Below are 17,910 nucleotides of genomic sequence, written 5' to 3' on the forward strand. Positions count from 1 at the left end.
TGTAGCACAGTGGTTTCACCGTAATACAGCCTTCACCTCCCATTCCACAGTAGTGGAGGTCATGAGGACCACTTCTGAGGATGATCCCTCTCCTGAGAAATCGGATCAGGATCCTGTTTAGCACAGTCTGGCCCAGATTCTCGAAGGCGTTACGACGGCGCAACACCATTAGCACCGTCGTAACTCCTCATCTGGCCCCGGGTATCTATGCGACTGATTCTTAGAATCAGTTGCGCATAGGTACCCATTAGATCTGACAAGCGTAAGGCTGTTACGCTGTCAGATCTTAAAAGTAATTTGTTTTCCCGCCGCTAGGTGTCGCATCGTCGCTTTTCCCCGTCTATGCAAATGAGGTAAGTACGGCGATTCCCGAACATACGCGAGGTCGACACAGCGAATTAACGTCGTTTGCGTAGCGTACCCGACGCGTAAGGTTGCCCCTGCTATTAGCAGGGGCAACCAATGTTAACTATGGCCGTCGTTCCCGCGTCGAATTGAATCAAAATTACGTTGTTTGCGTAAGATGTCCGTGAATGGCGCTGGACGCCATTTACGTATACATCTAGGCAAATGACGTTGGGGCGACATCATTTAGCGCAATGCACGTCGGGTAATTTACCCGAACGGGGAATGCGCAGTACGCTCGGCGCGGGAGCGCGCCTAATTTAAATGGTGCCCGCCCCCATTTGAATTGGGCGGGCTTGCGCCGAGCAATCTAACGATACACCGCCGCAAGTTTACAGGTAAGTGTTCTGAGAAACCTGTAGACCTGCGGCGGTGTAACGTAGAGCTCATACATTACGCTGCCCAGGAGCAGCGCGAATGTATGAGAATCTGGGCCTCTGTGTCCCCCTAGGTATCCAGCATGAGATCCCTTGAATTGCCTAAACCAAAAGACTTTCGTTGTCCCTTTGCTGGTGGAGCTTGAAAAAGGTGCGTGCAGTGATATCCTCTCCTCACTGTGCAGGCACCGAAACGCGTTGCATCACGGTCCGTGACATGATCCCTCCTCATGCCGTGCTCCAGCCCAAATTCACAGTTTGCGTTCCAGACCTAGCTCTGGTTTCCGCCCGAGACCTGGAAGTTACCTGGTGGACAGAACACCGGCTCCCCTTCACACGGCACAGCATTGTAGAGTAAAATAAAAAAAATTTTCAAAGAAAATAAATTTCCTATAAGAAAAAAACACTGCGCAGAAAAAATTTGTAAGTGCTGCCAAGTACCAAGAAATGATAGATACAAATTTACAAAGAAGTTAAAAAGGAGAGGTACGGCACAAAAACCTGTAAACAAATGTGAGACCCTAATGTTTGAACACAAGGTATGAATAAAAGAGAATGTACAAAATACATAAGAAAAGGCAATCAAACACCCGTAATGGAATAGGAATGAATGTTCGTGATAACACAGTCCAAACATATCACGTGAGAGAACCGTGAATATGATAGAAGTCCAAAGGATAGATTCTCCAGTGTGAATCAGTGAATCACTAATAGTAAACTCAAAATGTGACATCAAAAGAAATCCATGTGATCTGTCCAGCAGATAAAACACCCGAGTGACATCATAGTGTTGTAGTCTTCTTACCAGAACAAGTGACCACAACAGCGGTCAGTATGGACACAGGATTGGTTTAAGTCTCCCAGCAAGACTTGTGGCAATCCGGTTTCTAAATCCTGGCTGTAGCTTTCACATGCGTCTCAGGAGGGAGAAAGAATAAAAGATCCCCATAGTGTAAATTTGCTAAAACAAGGTAATTTATTAAAAGTAGTGCACTTACAGAAATATCGGCATTGTACGCATTGGAATGGACATCCGCCTGTGTGTGCGAGTAATCTTGGCGTCTTCTCGTGTCCTCCCGCTGTCTCTGCTTGCTGTGTAGGAGACGTGATAGCGTCAGGGACAGAGGCCACACCTACGCGTTTCGTCACAAGATGACGTCGTCGGGGATTGGCAGCCAATCGTACAATGCCGATGTTTCTGTAATAGACACTTGGTGACTTGGACATAAGAGGTGCATGGGGAGTTGAAACAAGGGTATCCCCCCATACTTTCCCAGGGATTCTGGGTTCCACGGGCCCCCCGTCACACCCGGGGTCGAAAGACTCTGCTATCTGGAAAAGTCACATTCATACTTTTGTAGTAAATTCTGAGTATTTCCACATCCTTGGTTATCTCTGCAGCTGCCGTACTTCATGAATGAGCTGACGCTGACAGAACTGGATATGGGTTTCTCTGTGCCGAAAATCCTTCACGCCTACAAACCCACCATTGACCATCGAGGTGAGATTGGGACAATATCCTGCTCTGTGATTGGTGGGAGGGTGGAGTAATCGCCATTTACTAGCGTGTTGTCGTAGATGACTGGATTGGCCGGGTGATCCATCGTAGATGTAAATACTAAGTCCTGTCCAATGTCTCTCCCTCAGGTCTGTGGACTGACCTGGAGATCTCCTATAACGGCTCCTTTCTCATGACCTTGGAGACCAAGATGAACCTGACCAGACTGGGGAAAGAGCCCTTTGGGGAGGCCCTAAAAGTCAGTGATATTGGAAAAGAGGGGTAAGTTCTACTCTATCCTCACTTTACTATTGCTGCAGGGGATTCTGGGAAGGCAGGTGGTCACTGGATGTACCATTAGATTCTATATGGAGTAGATCATTCTAAGTGGAAGCAAAGGTGCTAGGTAAAGTATGCTGGGGGTTATACTTGAGGACAATGCCTACAGCAGAGGATGATGGGTATGTCCAAATATATACCCCGGGGGGGAAGGATGTTGCCGGGGGGGGGGGCAGAGGATTTTGTGGGGGAGGCAGAGGATGTTGTGGGGGGGCAGAGGATGTTGCTGGGGGGGGGGGTAGAGGATACTGGCGGGGGGCAGAGGATGTTGCCGGGGGGGGCAGAGGATACTGGCGGGGGGCGGAGGATGTTGCCGGGGAGGCGGAGGATGTTGTGGGGGGGGCAGAGGATGTTGCCGGGGGGGGGTAGAGGATACTGGCGGGGGGCGGAGGATGTTGCCGGTGGGGTGGAGGATGTTGCCGGTGGGGCGGAGGATGTTGCTGGGGGGGTAGAGGATACTGGCGGGGGGCGGAGGATGTTGCCGGTGGGGCGGAGGATGTTGCCGGGGGGGGCGGAGGATGTTGCCGGGGGGGGCGGAGGATGTTGCCGGGGAGGCAGAGGATGTTGCTGGGGAGGCAGAGGATGTTGCCGGGAGGTAGAGGATACTGGCGGGGGCAGAGGATGTTGCCGGGGGGGGGCAGAGGTTGTTGCCGGGGGGCGGAGGATGTTGCTGGGGGGCGGAGGATGTTGCCGGGGGTAGAGGATACTGGTGGGGGGCGGAGGATGTTGCCGGGGGGCGGAGGATGTTGCCGGGGGTAGAGGATACTGGTGGGGGGCGGAGGATGTTGCCGGTGGGGCGGAGGATGTTGCCGGGGGGGGGCGGAGGATGTTGCCGGTGGGGCGGAGGATGTTGCCGGGGGGGGGGCGGAGGATGTTGCCGGGGGGGGCGGAGGATGTTGCTGGGGGTGCAGAGGTTGTTGCCGGGGGTAGAGGATACTGTACAATACAGGTGTCTGATAGGATGGGGGGTCTCCAGGAATGGGGGGGCTGTACAGAGGAGGTCATGCTGTGTGATTTGTATATAACGTGTCTGTACATTTCTCTCCTCTGCTCTCCTGTGTGGATCTGGGAATGGTAAGTGATCCTCATATCTCTGTAGGACGCGGTGAGATTGGCGTTGTGGGTCCGGTAATTGGTGATCTATAAATAGATTGCTCACTTCCTGAGTATGAATGAAACATAATAGTGTTCTTCATAAAATATTAATCGCCATCTCCTGGGTGAGCTCCTCCTCCCGCCTCTGAGTCTCCTCCCCCAGATTTCCATCCGCTGCCGTTGTGTGTGATGTCTATCGGACACGTCGCTGTGCTGGATTGGAAGGTGACAGCGGCCCTCTTCTCACTCCTCTGTGGCCCTCAGCTTATTAGAAGCTGGAACTGCACGAGGCATTAAATCTTTCCATTGATCTGTTATTGTTTTACAAACTCCACTACCCAACACAATATTGGTGACTAAATATAAACTGTATCCCGGGTCACCCTTTACCTTTCCTCGTATATATCCGGGACATTGTGGCCTGTCTTCTATCGCAGGGTGTTGTGTGAGCCGGCAGCGGACGGGCGGTGTTGTGTCAGCGTGCAGCATGTGAGCCTTTGGGGGTGTTGTTGTGTGAGCCGGCAGGGGGCAGGCGGTGTTGCTCTGTGAGCCGGCGGAGGCGTGGAGGGGCGTTGTTGTGTGAGCCAGCGGGGGGTGGGGCGGCGTTGTGTGAGCCGGCGGGGGGGCGGCGTTGTGTGAGCCGGCGGGGGGGCGGCGTTGTGTGAGCCGGCGGGGGGAAGGTGGTGTTGCTCTGTGAGCCGGTGGGGGGCGGCGTTGTGTGAGCCAGCGGGGGGCAGGTGGTGTTGCTCTGTGAGCCGGTGGGGGGCGGCGTTGTGTGAGCCAGCGGGGGGGGGGGGGGTTAGGCGGTGTTGCTCTGTGAGCCGGTGGGGGCGGTGCTGTGTGGCTGAATCTGTACAATGTTGGGCAGTGGTGGAGCAATTCTCTAGGAACAGGGGAATGTTCTACTTAGAAGTCCTGTTGCTGGTGTGTTGCCACCATTGACAGGATCACTAATGTGACGTGGTCTTTATTACATTTAAATACTGCCACCTTCTGGCTGCTTCTATAGCCGGCCTCTTGGAGGGAGCAGAAGAAAGCCATCGGAGGTGGGCACTACGTTGGATAATAGAACCTTTCATTGGGTGAATGTTCTTTTCATTGGGTGAATGTTCTTTTCATTGGGTGAATGTTCATTTCACTGGGTGAATGTTCATTTCACTGGGTGAATGTTCATTTCATTGGGTGAATGTTCTTTTCATTGGGTGAATGTTCTTTTCATTGGGTGAATGTTCTTTTCATTCATCCATATACGATATTAATGTTTGTGAGGTTTCGGTGAGATCCAGCCAGAAACGTCCATAGAATTGGTTCTAATCTGACGGTCTTCTCTCCACCAGGGCCAGGCCGAGGGCGTACTACCTGGCAGACAGCGATGAGGAGTCGTCCAGCGCCGGTTCCTCAGATGAAGAGGACGCCCCCGAATTATCAGGAGACAAGCAGCAGCCTGGAGCAGAGGGGTGAGACCTTCCCCCGTCTATCACTTCCCAATCCTCACATCTCTGCCCTGTTCAGCTCACAGCCTCCTCATCTAATGGTGTAATCTGTTGTGTCTTCTGCCAGGTATGGGGGGCCCCACCGCACCAGTAAGATCATGAGGTTTGTAGATAAGATCACCAAGTCCAAATATTTCCAGAAAGCCACAGAGACGGAGTTCATCAAGAAGAAGATAGAAGAGGTGTCCAATACTCCGCTGCTGCTCACCGTGGAGGTCCAGGAGTGCCGAGGGACACTGGCCATTAACATTCCACCACCACCCACCGACCGCATATGGTAAGTGCCTCTAGAGACGCACTGTCAGCTTCATCATGGTGGAGGTCACGTGATGCCTTGTGGTCAGTGCCGGGGGCCCGCTTCGATTCTCAAGGTTCTCCTAGAATGGGAATCCTCCAGAAAGCTTCTCCCCTTTTATGAAATCGAATCCAAAGGTCATGAAGATGAGCTGTGATATGTCAGGCGATGGAGAGTCATCCTGCGTACCCCCCTCCCCCCCCATCCAGAAGATTCCTCTATGACTGAGAACCCATGTGCCCGTCCCGATAGCAGTGACACACAATGCCGGACTCTGTTATTCTGACCTTAACCTTCATGATTTCTCTTTTGTCTCCGCACAGGTATGGGTTCCGGAAGCCGCCACACCTGGAACTGAAAGCTCGACCCAAACTTGGGGAGCGAGAGGTGACCTTGGGTCATGTGACCGAGTGGATTGAGAAGAAGCTGGAGCAGGAATTCCAGGTAAGATGATGGGGGTGATGGAACAAGTTCTCCTTCAGAACTATTCACACTTCTAGAAATGGTCACCTGATTATTGTTTTGGGGGTCACAATTTATTTTCTTTTCCTTTGGGGGACACAGGAAGTCATTTTACCTTCATGTTATACTGCCGCCTGCAGGGGAATTGGAAACAAAAATAACTGTAGGCCAGCCCAGGAGAACCCTTCCTACTCCCAGCATGCCTTGGTTTTCAGCTAATGTCCTGGAAGAGGGACGTGTTCATTCGCTGGTCGGCTGGGACTCGGGATTCTTCTCAGATTTCCAGTGTGGCCTGCCCTCGGCTCACACCAGACCCGGCTGACATTGCAGTAAAGTGACCTTCAGGCACTGGCTTCTCCTGCATAAGGAGCTTTTCTTACTCTGTTCTGGTAAGAAGTTAGTCATGGAGCGCTCTCCAGGTCCAGGGCCACTGGCCTCACCTCATCACTTGCCTGTCTCTGAGGATCACTCTATGTGAGAAGGCCATCCTGGCCCGGCAACTGTAGCTTCCTCGTTCCTTCATATCACTGGAAACCCTAGAAAATGTCCACTCCTCGGCCTCGACTCCCCCAATATAAGCTGAAGGTGTACAGAGTTCTGTGTATGTAGGGGATGTCCGAGCAGATCTTCACATCGTAGAGGCGAGGTCTACCAGGGAGGAACCCTGGAGGCTCGATTAGAGTAGAAGTATCTCCAAGGACTGTAACAGATGAGAAAGAACATTGGACCATCAAAGGACAAAGGTCACACCCGGCCTTGTAGGGGGAGGGGTCATCTGGGCTGGCCTAGAGTTTTTTGGTTGCCAGTGTCCAATCCTCCTGTAGGTGGCAATATAACCTGAAAAATTCCCGTGTTCCTTTTTAATAAACTACATTTATCAACCGATTTCCCTCTTTTATTCCTCACACTGTCCATGTCTCCCCCTCCCCCATACCACTATAACCCCTCAACCCCTCTCTACCCCCAGACTCCCTTTACCCCCAGACTCCCTTTACCCCCAGACTCCCTTTACCCTCCAGACTTCCCTTGCATCATTTCTCATGTATGTTCTCTCTCTCCCCCCAGAAAATATTTGTCATGCCAAACATGGACGACGTGTATGTGACGATAATGCACTCGGCGATGGACTCGCGTTCCAGCAAAGATTCGGACGCGGAGGCCACGACGGTGGATGCCCCATGAAATGTGAAGTGGTGGCCGTTTACAGTATTAGACTTTTTATTCTGTTGTAAAGCGCGTTGTGAACATCACTGTGCCCCCCGCTCAGGGATGTTACCAGTACCGGATTACTGCAGAGTGTCGGAGTTCCTCCTAAACGCCACACCTTCTTTACTGCCAATCCCCGACCACCCAGCAGACTCTCCATTATCCTCACGTTCCATCATCTTCCCGGGAAGGTGGAGCCTCCAGTATGGGTTGTATATGAGATGAGAGGCGGATGGAGGAGGAGATTTGTTAGGACCCTTCTCAGTGACTGCTCACCGACTTCCTGCCGGCACATGGATGGCGCCGCCATTGACCGACTTCCTGCCGGCACATGGATGGCGCCGCCATTGACCGACTTCCTGCCGGCACATGGATGGCGCCGCCATTGACCGACCTTCCTGCCGGCACATGGATGGCGCCGTCATTGACCGACTTCCTGCCGGCACATGGATGGCGCCGTCATTGACCGACTTCCTGCCGGCACATGGATGGCGCCGTCATTGACCGACTTCCTGCCGGCACATGGATGGCGCCGTCATTGACCGACTTCCTGCCGGCACATGGATGGCGTCGTCATTGACCGACTTCCTGCAGGCACATGGATGGCGCCGTCATTGACCGACTTCCTGCCGGCACATGGATGGCGCCGTCATTGACCGACTTCCTGCCGGCACATGGATGGCGCCGCCATTGACCGACTTCCTGCCGGCACATGGATGGCGCCACTATTGAAAGACTTCCTGCCGGCACATGGATGGCGCCGCCATTGACCGACTTCCTGCCGGCACATGGATGGCGCCACTATTGAAAGACTTCCTGCCGGCACATGGATGGCGCCGCCATTGACCGACTTCCTGCCGGCACATGGATGGCGCCGTCATTGTTCTATACCAACACTCCAGGAAAGTGGTAATAGCACAACCCCAGCCCGCCCGGTGGTGTCCAGCCTGTGCAGGAAATGTTAGGGGGGGTAAGAAAGCCCCACACACCCAATGCACTATATCTCCGGTGGGTGACCAGACTGGGACGGGCCTGGAGAAGAGACACAAGCCATACAATCCAGGAGGTGAGCTCACTGCCTGGTCTGCGCCCATACAACTTCTCCTCCTCCAATCAGAGCCTGGCTCTAGCAGAAAGGGGCTGTACTAGGAGGATCTCCTACTCTGGAGAATGGCTGAGGTGGTGATAATCCCGCCTCTTGGCTGCCTGGACCAATGGGGAAGGCATCACACTAACATAGGAATAAACTAAAAAGCACTTTCTACATACGAGTAACACGTAAAACAAATCCCAGCAACAACGATGTCCTGTACGGTGGGGCGTAGCTGTCCTTACCTGTGCCGTATGGCGGCGTAGCTGTCCTTACCTGTGCCGTATGGCGGCGTAGCTGTCCTTACCTGTGCCGTATGGCGGCGTAGCTGTCCTTACCTGTGCCGTATGGCGGCGTAGCTGTCCTTACCTGTGCCGTATGGCGGCGTAGCTGTCCTTACCTGTGCCGTATGGCGGCGTAGCTGTCTTTGCCTGTCTTGTATGGCGGTGTAGCTGTCCTTACCTGTGCGGCGGCGTAGCTGTCCTTACCTGTGTCGTATGGCGGCGTAGCTGTCCTTACCTGTGCCGTACGGCGGCTTACCTGTCCTTACCTGTGCCGTACGGCGGCGTACCTGTTCTTACCTGTGCCGTACGGCGGCTTAGCTGTCCTTACCTGTGCCGTACGGCGGCTTACCTGTGCCGTACGGCGGCGTACCTGTTCTTACCTGTGCCGTACGGCGGCTTACCTGTCCTTACCTGTGCCGTACGGCGGCTTACCTGTGCTGCTCATATACAGGACATTGTGTTGCTGGGTTAGATATTCTGTAAAGTGATTCCGTCATGAAATGAAGTCCGGCTGCTCCTCTTCCCTGGTGGCCACCCTCCGGCAGAGGTATGTAGTTGGAACCTGCTTGGTGACCGCCAGGGAACGGGACACAACCCCCGACTTCTCCCGTGACGAGGACTTAGACGAGGGATCAGTGTAGGGATTAGGTGTGACCTTCTATATCACGCTTTTACTGTCTTTAGGGTTGCAGTACAGTCTCCCTGCCAGCAGAATGCACTAGTGAGTCCCTTCTGACCAAAGCTTGGCTCACAGCACCCCCTGCAGGTCACGTGATTGTACTGCAGCTGATATTTATCCAATGAAGGAGGCCGAGGAATATTGTGTAATTATTTATTGTATGTGTGTACAGAGAGAGCATACGATGCTTTAGTGACGTACAATCACAGAGTGCGCGGTACGGGACCCGAGAGGTCACAGGTCATACTGGGTGCCACGCCCATCACCCCCCTCCCCCGCCATGACTCCCATCCATAGAAGACCTTATTTTTTTATAGCTTTTGAGTTCTGGTGAAATTGCCAAGTTGATTTGCGCTGATTGGCTGACATTCGTTTACATGTCAGACTGGAGAATCGTTTTATAGATTATTTTCTCGTCTTTTTTAGTGTTTTATAATTTGAAGCGTCTTTCCTGGACCCCTCCCCCTCCCCTGTGACGTTCTACGTACGTCTGATCTCTGGTCTTCTCTGTGACACAAAACGCCCCTCCCCCGGAAGGGGCCCCCCCTCTCACACAAGAAGGGGCTCCTATCACAGGGGGCCCCCTCCCCCCACAAGAAGGGGCTCCTATCACAGGGGGCCCCCCACAAGAAGGGGCTCCTATCGCAGGGGGCCCCCCACAAGAAGGGGGTCCTAAAGCAGGGGGCCCCTCTTCCCCACAAGAAGGGGCTCCTATCACAGAGGGCCCCCCTCCCCCACAAGAAGGGGCTTCTATCACATGGGGGGCCCCCCTCCCCCACAAGAAGGGGCTCCTATCACAGGGGGCCCCCCTCCCCCACAAGAAGGGGCTCCTATCACAGGGGGCCCCCCTCCCCCACAAGAAGGGGCTCCTATCACAGGGGGCCCCCTTCCCCCACAAGAAGGGGCTCCTATCACAGGGGGCCCCCCTCCCCCACAAGAAGGGGCTCCTATCACAGAGGGCCCCCCTCCCCCACAAGAAGGGGCTTCTATCACATGGGGGGCCCCCCTCCCCCCACAAGAAGGGGCTCCTATCACAGAGGGCCCCCCTCCCCCACAAGAAGGGGCTTCTATCACATGGGGGGCCCCCCTCCCCCACAAGAAGGGGCTCCTATCACAGGGGGCCCCCCTCCCCCAAGGAAGAGGGCTCCTATTGCAGGGTTCGCTGTACACTGCAGAGATCTCTGGGGGGATGGGACTGTCTGTGATCCACCTTCAGCCTGTGTGTGATTTTGATCCAGAGCCCCCCCCCCCACATTTCCTTTTATCTGATCTGTATACAGAGGGTAGGAGCGCAGGTTATATACAGGTAGACATTGCAGCCCCCTCCCCCACAGGTGTCCTATAGAGGTGATCTCCAGGAATGATGTCACACTGGGGGAGGGGGTCTAATGAGGTCCATGCCGCCCTCTGGACTTCCCCTCCGGAGCTCTGACAGGAGGGACGGCTCTTCTCACATGCAGCAGTTCTGCTCGCCCCTCCCCTCTGCTGCCTATCCACATAATACAAAGCACTCTGTGATTGGGCAGGAGGAGGGGAGGGGCGGGATTAGCGGCTGCAGTACCTGAGACCAGAGGGCCAAGCGTTGGACCTATAGAGAGAGCCGACCTCCCGGTGACATGCTCCTCGCTGAACGTCACCCCACCAGTCCAGCACAGAGTTCCTGGAGTTCAGCTTTAACCCCGGACAGCAGCGCCCTGCAGTGGTGAGAATGAAGAGCTCTGGTATTCCGGGGAGATGGCTCTGTATAGAGGAAGTTGTTTTTAATGTCAGTGAGGATGGGGGTGAATGGTGAGAAGTCTTGTGTGGGGGGTGGTGGTGGTCGTGGGGTGAGGGAGGTTACGGAGTGGGGGATGGTGGTTTCAGGGTGGGGAGGTCCTGGGTCCTAGAAAGGGGTGGGAGGTTCCAGAGTGGGGTGGGGAGGTCCTGGGTCCTAGAAAGGGGGTGGTGATCCCAGGGTGGGGGAGGTCCCGGGTCCTAGAGTGGGGGGTGGCGTAGGTTCCGGAGTGGGGGAGGTCCTGGGTCGTAGAGTGGGGGGTGGGTCCCGGGGATCTCTGCCTGTACAGCCCTCCCGGGGGATGGTACTAGATGAATACCTGATGAAGAAGCTCTGGCTGGAAGCTGCCCTTCCTCCCGGGGTCATACGTTGTCTTTGTGTTCATGTGTTGTGCATGTCATGGAGTGTGTGGCGTCCCGCACAGCCCGCTCTCACGCTGCGCCTGCTCACAATGTTCTGATAACCAGAATCCGCTTCGCTGTTTTATTAAATAAAAATCTCCATTCTGCACACAACGTCTCCGAGTCTTTACTTCTTGGGGGGGAGGGGCCAGATCAGAGGACGTCCAATGAGGGAGGCCGAGGAATGCCGTAAAACCTGGAGGGGTGAACGCCCAATCACAGGCCTCCTTCACACATTGCATGGGGGTTTTTCTGTGTCCCCGGGGGTTGGGTTTGTGTACAGCGATGGGAAGCAGCCAGGACGGATCAATGACAGGCTGCTGCACTGAATGGATGAGAGAGCGCTCTGTACAGAGGCTTCCTGTTCATTCATATTAACCATATTTCCAATGAATAGACCCAGAATGGATCAGTACTGATCACTCACTGTGTTCATTCAGGGAAGTGACATATACATTCTATGAAAATCTTCACACCCCCGTGCATTCCGGGGGGGGGAGGGGGACACACCCCCTGATGTATGGGGTGATGCATTCAAATCCTTACAAACCACAGAAAAACCAAACCAGCGCTGTCCCCATAAACAACACTCAAATGGTAACAGTCTATATATGAAGTTCTCTCTGCTCCTGGTGCCGTAGCTCTCTCAAAGATCCACTGGGAGGCGGACTTGGTCTGAAATATACAAAGAAAAGAGAGCGCAAGACTGCCCTGGTGTGACACCCTTTTAATGCTAAAAAAGCAAAATCATATCACAAACCCCATCAGGTTAGGCTGTGTTTGCTGTAGAAAACGCGCACGGTCCAGCCGGCGCTGCGTGACGTCACTCGCGGCCGTGAAGGAAAGACCAGGACCTGAAGAAGGAGGCCGCACCTCCGAAACATGCAGTCTTGGCAACCGCTCTGTTGGCCAAGAGGAGTTACTTTACTCACCCGGTCTTTCCTTCACGGCCGTGAGTGACGTCACGCAGCGCCGGCATGGGCCGTGCGCGTCTTCTACAGCAAACACAGCCTGACCTGATGGGGAAGCGGAGATCGCAATACCATCCACACCACTCGCTCTTGGGAGCCGACCCAGCCAGGAAGGGAGACTTTGCTGTACATGTGACTTTCCGTTCCATGTCTGTGAGTGTAAAGGCCTGTACGCAATTAGTCTGACCGTGTGTACGAGGCTTTACCCTCTTTGATTTGATTTTTGCTGGAATCACATGAGGGCCGTCTTGCGCTCTTTTTTCTTTGTATATGTCGCAAATCCTCCTTACACCTGTCCATTTTTTTCTGCTTTCAACACATCAACTTCAGGGACATGTTCACTTGCTGCCTAATATATGACACCCGCTTTCAGATGCCATTGTAACCAGATAATCAATGTTAGTCTCTCAACAATGACGACACAATCTTACACCACCTAACCCATCCAAATGCCTTCGAGTCCCATCCACGGCAGGAAGTTCAGTCCAGATCCTGAAAAAAGCGGAGAAGGAAACTGCATTACAAGCAGAGGATTATCAATGGAGACAATGCCAGGTCAATGGAGGCATCATCAGATCCATGGAGGCATCGCCAGATCCATGGAGGCATCGCCAGATCAATGGAGGCATCGCCAGCTCAATGGAGACATCGCCAGATCCATGGAGACAATGCCGGATCAATGTAGACATCATCAGATCCATGGAGGCATCGCCAGATCCATGGAGACAATGCCGGATCAATGTAGACATCATCAGATCAATGTAGGCATCGCCAGATCAATGGAGACATCATCAGATCCATGGAGACATCGCCAGATCCATGGAGGCATCGCCAGATCAATGGAGACATCGCCAGATCAATGGAGACATCGCCAGATCAATGTAGGCATCGCCAGATCAACGGAGACATCGCCAGATCAATGGAGACATCATCAGATCAATGTAGGCATCGCCAGATCAATGGAGACATCATCAGATCCATGGAGACATCGCCAGATCCATGGAGGCATCACCAGATCAATGGAGACATCATCAGATCCATGGAGACATCGCCAGATCCATGGAGGCATCGCCAGATCAATGGAGACATCGCCAGATCAATGGAGACATCGCCAGATCAATGTAGGCATCGCCAGATCAACGGAGACATCGCCAGATCAATGGAGACATCATCAGATCCATGGAGGCATCGCCAGATCAATGGAGACATCGCCAGATCCATGGAGACATTGCCAGATCCATGGAGACATCGCCAGATCAATGGAGACATCGCCAGATCCATGGAGACATTGCCAGATCCATGGAGACATCGCCAGATCAATGGAGGCATCGCCAGATCCATGGAGACATCGCCAGATCCATGGAGACATCGCCAGATCAATGGTGACATTGCCAGATCCATGGAGACATCGCCAGATCCATGGAGACAATGCCGGATCAATGGAGACATCGCCAGATCCATGGAGACATCGCCAGATCAATGGAGGCATCGCCAGACCCATGGAGACAATGCCGGATCAATGGAGACATCGCCAGATCCATGGAGACATCGCCAGATCAACAAAAACATTGCCAGATCAATGGAGACATCGCCAGATCAATGGAGGCATCGCCAGATCCATGGAGACATCGCCAGATCCATGGAGGCATCGCCAGCTCAATGGAGACAATGCCGGATCAATGTAGACATCATCAGATCCATGGAGACATCGCCAGATCCATGGAGGCATCGCCAGATCAATGGAGGCATCGCCAGATCCATGGAGGCATCGCCAGATCCATGGAGGCATCGCCAGATCCATGGAGGCATCGCCTGATCCATGGAGGCATCGCCAGATCCATGGAGGCATCGCCAGATCCATGGAGGCATCGCCAGATCAATGGAGACATCGCCAGATCCATGGAGACATCGCCAGATCCATGGAGACATCTTCAGATCCATGGAGACATCTTCAGATCCATGGAGACATCTTCAGATCAATGGAGACATCTTCAGATCCATGGAGGCATCGCCAGATCCATGGAGGCATCGCCATATCAATGGAGGCATCGCCAGATCCATGGAGGCATCGCCAGATCCATGGAGGCATCGCCAGATCCATGGAGGCATCGCCATATCAATGGAGGCATCGCCAGATCAATGGAGGCATCGCCAGATCCATGGAGACTTCGCCAGATTCATGGAGACATCGCCAGATCCATGGAGGCATCACCAGATCCATGGAGACATCGCCAGATCCATGGAGACATCGCCAGATCCATGGAGGCATCACCAGATCAATGGAGACAATGCCGGATCAATGGAGACATCGCCGGATCAATGTAGACATCATCAGATCCATGGAGACATCGCCAGATCAATGGAGGCATCGCCAGATCAATGGAGACATCGCCAGATCAATGGAGACATCGCCAGATCCATGGAGGCATCGCCAGATCAATGGAGACATCGCCAGATCAATGGAGACATCACCAGATCAATGGAGACATCACCAGATCCATGTAGACATTACCGTATCAATGGTGACACCATTGGATCAATGAAAATATCGCCAGTTCAATGGAGAAATCACCAGATCAATAGAAACATCACTAGGTCGATGAAAACATTGCCAGATCAATGGAGACATCAACAGATCAACGAAAACATTGCCAGATCAATAAATACATCACCAGAGCGATGGAGACTCCGCCGGATCAATAGAGACATCGCCGGATCGATGAAAACTTTGCCAGATCAATATCTTTATATTAGGGCTGTTACTGATTAAAATTTTCGTGTTCGATCACTTGATTTTTTTTAAACGATTAAGCGACTAATTTCGAATAATTATAACGCACATACAGATCCAACTACTTTTATCTGATCTCCTTGCAGGCCGATTCCCAACCACTGGAAAAATGGAGAGCAGGATACAAAACACACACAAAGGCCGCGCCCCATTGGGAATGGCATTAAAACTTTTATAGTCTTCAAGTAGGTAACAAAATAAATATTGCACCGGAGATAAAATCGATGTAGCTACATAAACTGTAAAAATGGTGCGAGTAATACCAAACGGTACCAAAGGCAGTCATAAAAACATGTAGCCAAGTATGATACTGGTATAAAAATGTGTACAACGATACCACTGCTGAATCCAGATGAGGAGGGGTTAACATCAGTCCATCTGCATGTAGATGTCCCGTGAAGGGAACGATCACAACTCCCATTGGATGGCTGTAGGGGTAACTATGGCCAGACTCACTGGTCTGGTCTAGTTCTTGGGGTAACTATGGCCAGATTCACTGGTCTGGTCTAGTTCTTGAGGTAACTATGGCCAGATTCACTGGTCTGGTCTAGTCTAGTTCTTGGGGTAACTATGGCCAGACTCACTGGTTTTGTCTAGTTCTTGGGGTAACTATGGCCAGACTCACTGGTTTTGTCTAGTTCTTGGGGTAACTATGGCCAGACTCACTGGTTTTGTCTAGTTCTTGGGGTAACTATGGCCAGACTCACTGGTTTTGTCTAGTTCTTGGGGTAACTATGGCCAGACACACTGGTCTTGAGTTCCAGAATTTGGGAAGCAGCTTCTTGGTGGAGATGCCCAGTCCAGGTGTCCATAGTCCGTCACATTTGGTTGGCACCGGTGGGATGCTTCCTGAAGTCTGGGACATCCAAACCTCCACCGGGAACAAAGATCGGCATAGCAGACTTCAGTCACCCCAGCGGAGATACAGTCCTGATCAAAAGTTGAAGACCACTTGAAAAATGGCAAAAAGTCATATTTTACATTGTATTCTCTCCCCCCCCCCCCCTATATATATAATATACACCTCACATCATTACATTGTATTCTCTCACCCCCCCCCCCCCCCTATATATATATATACAGTCCTGATCAAAAGTTTAAGACCACTTGAAAAATGGCAAAAAATCATATTTTACATTGTTGGATCTTAACAAGGTTCCAAATAAACTGAAACAGGCTGTTTTTCGGCTGATCAAAAGTTTAGGACCACACCTCCAAAAAAAACTAAACCCCCCCAAAACAGAAATCCAACTTCCAAACATGAACTCAGTAATGAGTAGCTCCGCCCTTATTGGTTTCGGCATGCTTGATGCCTCGCGTTTCCATGAGGTGGGTGGGAACATTTCTCCGAGTGGTGAAGACAGCCGCACGAAGGCCATCTACTGTCTGGAACTGTTGTCCATTTTTGTAAACTTCCCTTGCCATCCATCCCCAAAGGTTCTCCATTGGATTTAGATCAGGGGAACACGCAGGATGGGCCAAAAGAGTGATGTTCTCCTGAAAGAAGTCCCTTGTCCTGCGGGCATTGTGTACTTTAGCGTTGTCCTGTGACGTTACCACACAGACGAGGGTCCTCAGTCATGAGGAATGCTCTCTGCAACATCTGGACATAGCCAGCGGCCGTTTGACGCCCCTGCACTTCCTGAAGCTCCATTGTTCCACTGAAGGAAAAAGCACCCCAGACCATTATGGCGCCCCCTCCACTGTGGCGCGTAGAAAACATCTCAGGTGGGATCTGCTTGTCATGCCAGTAACGTTGGAAACCATCAGGGCCATCAAGGTTCCATTTTTTCTCATCAGAGAATAAAACTTTCTTCCACCTTTGAATGTCTCGTGTTTGGCGCAGTTCTGTGGCGTTCAAGGAGACGAGGTTTTTGAAGAAGTTTTTTGTTTTTGAAGCCCTTCAGTCTCAGATGCTGTCTGATGGTTATGGGGCTGCAGTCAGCACCAGGAAGGGTCGAGGATCGTCCAGTGTCTTGATGAGAGACCCTGCTTATGCAGTTCAGCAACCCGACCACGTTCAAAAAGGGAGTTTTTTTGCCTTTGCCTTCACAACGTGTGACTACCTGACAGAGAATGACAACCAATCCACATCTTTGCACAGATTTGGCCTTTTATAGGCATGTGGCCCTAAACTTTTGATCAGCTGAAAAACAGCCTGTTTCAGTTTATTTGTTATTTTCATTAAATTGAATGCTCATAAAATGTTTTGTCTCACTCTCATTTCTTCATGTTGAAGCTCTACTTGGAACCTTGCTAAGATCCAACAATGTAAAATATGATTTTCTGCCACTTTTCAAGTGTTCTTAAACTTTTGATCAGGACTGTATGAACCTGGCATCAGAGTTCCGGGGGGCTGCTGCGGATTGTCCTTTAGGGACCCAGCAGGGAAGCGGGGGTGACGCTTGAGGCAGATACCAACGCAAAAGCCTTGAGTAGCTCAGGGATTCGGTAAATCGGAGGGTCTAGTGAGAGACCAGGAGCTCACGGGGCTGAAGAGCTACAAGTAGAAGTCGTAGTGAAGCTGAGAGAACTGTTACGTTTGAACTAGGAACTGTTAGGTACGGTTGCCATAGGAGACGGCATTCCTGCACATGCAGAGGTGGGGCCTTTCCCTGCACGGCTCTTCTCCTATTGAAGTCTCGGAGTCTGCCAATTGAGTTTCCTACTACACAAGGAAACGCTCCTCAATACTGAAGTGAGAAAATGAAACCCCTACGTCACCAATCGCGTGCTCCGATCAACCAATC

General features: G+C 52.2%; 1 protein-coding gene across 6 annotated transcripts in view; it reads left to right on the forward strand.

The window, feature by feature from the left end:
* Positions 1-9,759, forward strand: part of TEX2 (testis expressed 2) — a 68,362-nt gene extending 58,603 nt beyond the window's left edge. For 5 of the 6 annotated variants that reach the window (XM_040330050.1, XM_040330051.1, XM_040330053.1 and 2 more), the window contains exons 7-12: positions 2,184-2,283; positions 2,430-2,562; positions 5,052-5,171; positions 5,275-5,484; positions 5,826-5,946; positions 7,030-9,759. In XM_040330050.1, the coding sequence (XP_040185984.1) occupies positions 2,184-2,283; positions 2,430-2,562; positions 5,052-5,171; positions 5,275-5,484; positions 5,826-5,946; positions 7,030-7,146 (801 nt within the window). In that variant the 3' untranslated portion in view covers positions 7,147-9,759. The remainder of the gene's footprint in view (positions 1-2,183; positions 2,284-2,429; positions 2,563-5,051; positions 5,172-5,274; positions 5,485-5,825; positions 5,947-7,029) is intronic. The other variant, XM_040330055.1, reaches the window with a different exon arrangement.
* Positions 9,760-17,910: the final 8,151 nt, after the last annotated feature.

The sequence above is a fragment of the Rana temporaria genome, chromosome 12 (assembly GCF_905171775.1).
Source record: "Rana temporaria chromosome 12, aRanTem1.1, whole genome shotgun sequence".
NCBI lineage: Eukaryota > Metazoa > Chordata > Amphibia > Anura > Ranidae > Rana > Rana temporaria.